The 2,413-nt window shown below is 35.8% G+C and overlaps 1 protein-coding gene across 2 annotated transcripts; it reads right to left on the bottom strand.

Moving 5' to 3' along the window:
* Positions 1-320: 320 nt before the first annotated feature.
* Positions 321-1,876, bottom strand: LOC120144507 (cyclin-D3-1-like). Of its 2 annotated transcripts, none has more exons than XM_039158548.1 (4): positions 1,240-1,876; positions 954-1,155; positions 754-884; positions 321-675 (listed from the first exon to the last, which is right to left on the bottom strand). In XM_039158548.1, the coding sequence occupies exons 1-4, from the start codon at positions 1,747-1,749 to the stop codon at positions 478-480; spliced, it is 1,041 nt and encodes a 346-aa protein (XP_039014479.1). In that variant the 5' UTR covers positions 1,750-1,876; the 3' UTR covers positions 321-477. The 2 variants fall into 2 exon arrangements, with proteins under 2 accessions (XP_039014479.1, XP_039014480.1); XM_039158549.1 differs by having other exon boundaries at positions 984-1,155; positions 1,240-1,875.
* Positions 1,877-2,413: the final 537 nt, after the last annotated feature.

Genomic DNA, 2,413 nt, shown 5'->3' with positions numbered 1-2,413 from the left:
AGGATATGGGTGGTTGGTGACCTTAAACAAAGGGGATAGCACTTAAAACGAGATCAAAGTCAAAAACTCCAAATCCAAAAGTCTAAAACCAAACCCCACTTACTGACAACTTATTTCTCTCTTTCACATGCAAACGAACAAACAAACCCTTCTCCTATTTATTATGCATTATATACTCCTCACTCACGCAACAAACAAACACACTATCACATTAAATAAGTATTAAAAACAACCTTGCCTGTCATATTTATTTCCTAAACAGGTCTAATTCTAATCTTAACCAGACCGATTGCATTTGTACAGAAACTAAAAATCATCACTGGAAAAACAAAATTGTTTCTAAGTTTATTATTATACATAATGATGGGAAAATATTCAGTACATGTAAAAAAGTATTCTGCTTTGATAGAGAAACAAACTCCATACATTCTTAAATTTCAATGCAGCTTTTTTCTTTTTGAAGCAAGAGAGATTTACTTAAGAAGGGCTGCCAACCATGTCCACAAAGACTCGGTTGAGTGATGGCAAACGCATTACTTGTTCTTGGGGTCTGCTCTTCTTAAAAGGTGGCTCGCTCGATGAGCTATCACTGCCAAATGCTCCATCAATCACCTTCCTCTTACACGCATTCCCCGATAGATCCAGGATGAGCTTGTAACAGTCATTTACTTTTTCCTGTTCGAACAACAGTGAATCAAAATTAATTATATTTGATGGTATGCAAATGATTTGGAGTGACCAAAATTAACTCACCTTGCTTATTTTAAGAACACTCAGCAGCTGGTTTTGGTAGTCAATGGGATTGGAAATCTCGACTTGGTGTATAACGTGCATCATTGTTGCGGTTGCCAATATAGAGGGGAGATAAAGAACAGATCTTGAATCTAAAAAAACACACAAATGATGAGAAAACAGGGACATAACACAACTTTTTTTAATGAAAGTGAACTAACCGGTGATTACAGAGAGGAGGAGATGTTCACATCTGTTTAGAAACTCCCAATGGAGATGGGTTTTTAACCCGAGTCTTCTAATGATGTGATCGAGAAATGAAAGCGGTGTGATGGGGTGCATCTTCCATTTGAGAGTTGAGAGTACCAAAAGCTCCATTCTTTGTATAGTTTTGGCCTCGAAAATGTACTTCCTTTCCTCAACCTAGAACGAAATTAAAGAGATTATAGATGAAAGATGGGCACAGGATAATGTTGTAAGTAAAGATTGTTGTTTTTGGGGACATACTTGTAGGTCTAGAAGGAGAGGGACTTGTGTTTCTTCAACTTTTGCAGCAAGAGAGAGACAAGTGACGGCCACGAGCTGGATCATCCAAGGCTTATCTCTTTGAAACTGGAAGGTACTTAAGAATCTATCCAGATAGTTAACGGAGAGTACGGCCGTTTGAGCGGTGAACCCGTAGCAAGCATGGACTTTAAGCATCCACTCCACCGCGTCACGGCGAGCCATTGGTAGATACTCATCGGAACAAGGCTGCTGCTGATGCTGCTGTTGTGCCTCCTTGGAGAAAAGCGAAAGAAGCTCCTCGTCTTCCCAAAACAAATCTTGCTCCAACAACAAAAGTGGGAATAAAGAAGGGTTTCGGCCATTGTTATAGCCCCGGGAAGAACTCTCTTCCTCTACAACTTCACCAACATGATTTTCATCACCTTCTTCCTCTTCATCGAATTTCTCTTCTTCGCAGTAGAGTGTGTCTAGCAAGAACGAAGGGTGTTGTTCGTATTGTTGAATTGCCATCTTCTTCTTAGTGGAAGAAGAAGAGGGGTTTTGAGTTCAGGTAGCTCAACACGCTAAGGAAAACATCCATAAATGAAAGATTGTTGAAAGACCCATGACTGTGTAACTGGGTTTTTTTCCTTTGGATGAGTGTTGAAGAGAGAGAGTATACAGAGGGTGATAATATAGGTGTACAGAGAGCGCAAAAATCATACAAGAAATAACCAAAAAGGAAAGAGGATTGATATTTTTTGTCAGTGCGTTTCACATTTTTGCCTCTTTTTTTATTATTTTGATTTGTATTTTTAAGCATTTTATTAATTATATTCAATATTTTTATTCCATATATATACCTTTAATTTGTAAATATTAATATATATTAAAATTATATAAATAAAGAAAATATTATAAAATATTAATATAAATTAAAATTATACCAATTATTTCGTTCGTATATTAGTATTTTTTTTGATAGAGCACTTTTAAAATTGATAGGAGTATGATTAATTAGTCTTTTTTTTATATTTAAAAGGGATCTAAGCATATTCTGAACTTAATTTTATTTATATTAAAAGAGTATATTTACAACTGTATAAGAAAACGAAGCCCTGTTTAATAATAAAAGGATTTAGAACGGTGTACTCGGGTTTTCGATAAAGGTTAACTGATTCATTGATAAAATCAC

The sequence above is a fragment of the Hibiscus syriacus genome, unplaced genomic scaffold (assembly GCF_006381635.1).
Source record: "Hibiscus syriacus cultivar Baekdansim isolate YM2019G1 unplaced genomic scaffold, ASM638163v2 tig00110890_pilon, whole genome shotgun sequence".
NCBI classification, from domain to species: Eukaryota; Viridiplantae; Streptophyta; class Magnoliopsida; order Malvales; family Malvaceae; genus Hibiscus; species Hibiscus syriacus.
The sequence above is the reverse complement of the archived record's forward strand: the minus strand, read 5'-3'. Positions and strand labels throughout refer to the sequence as shown.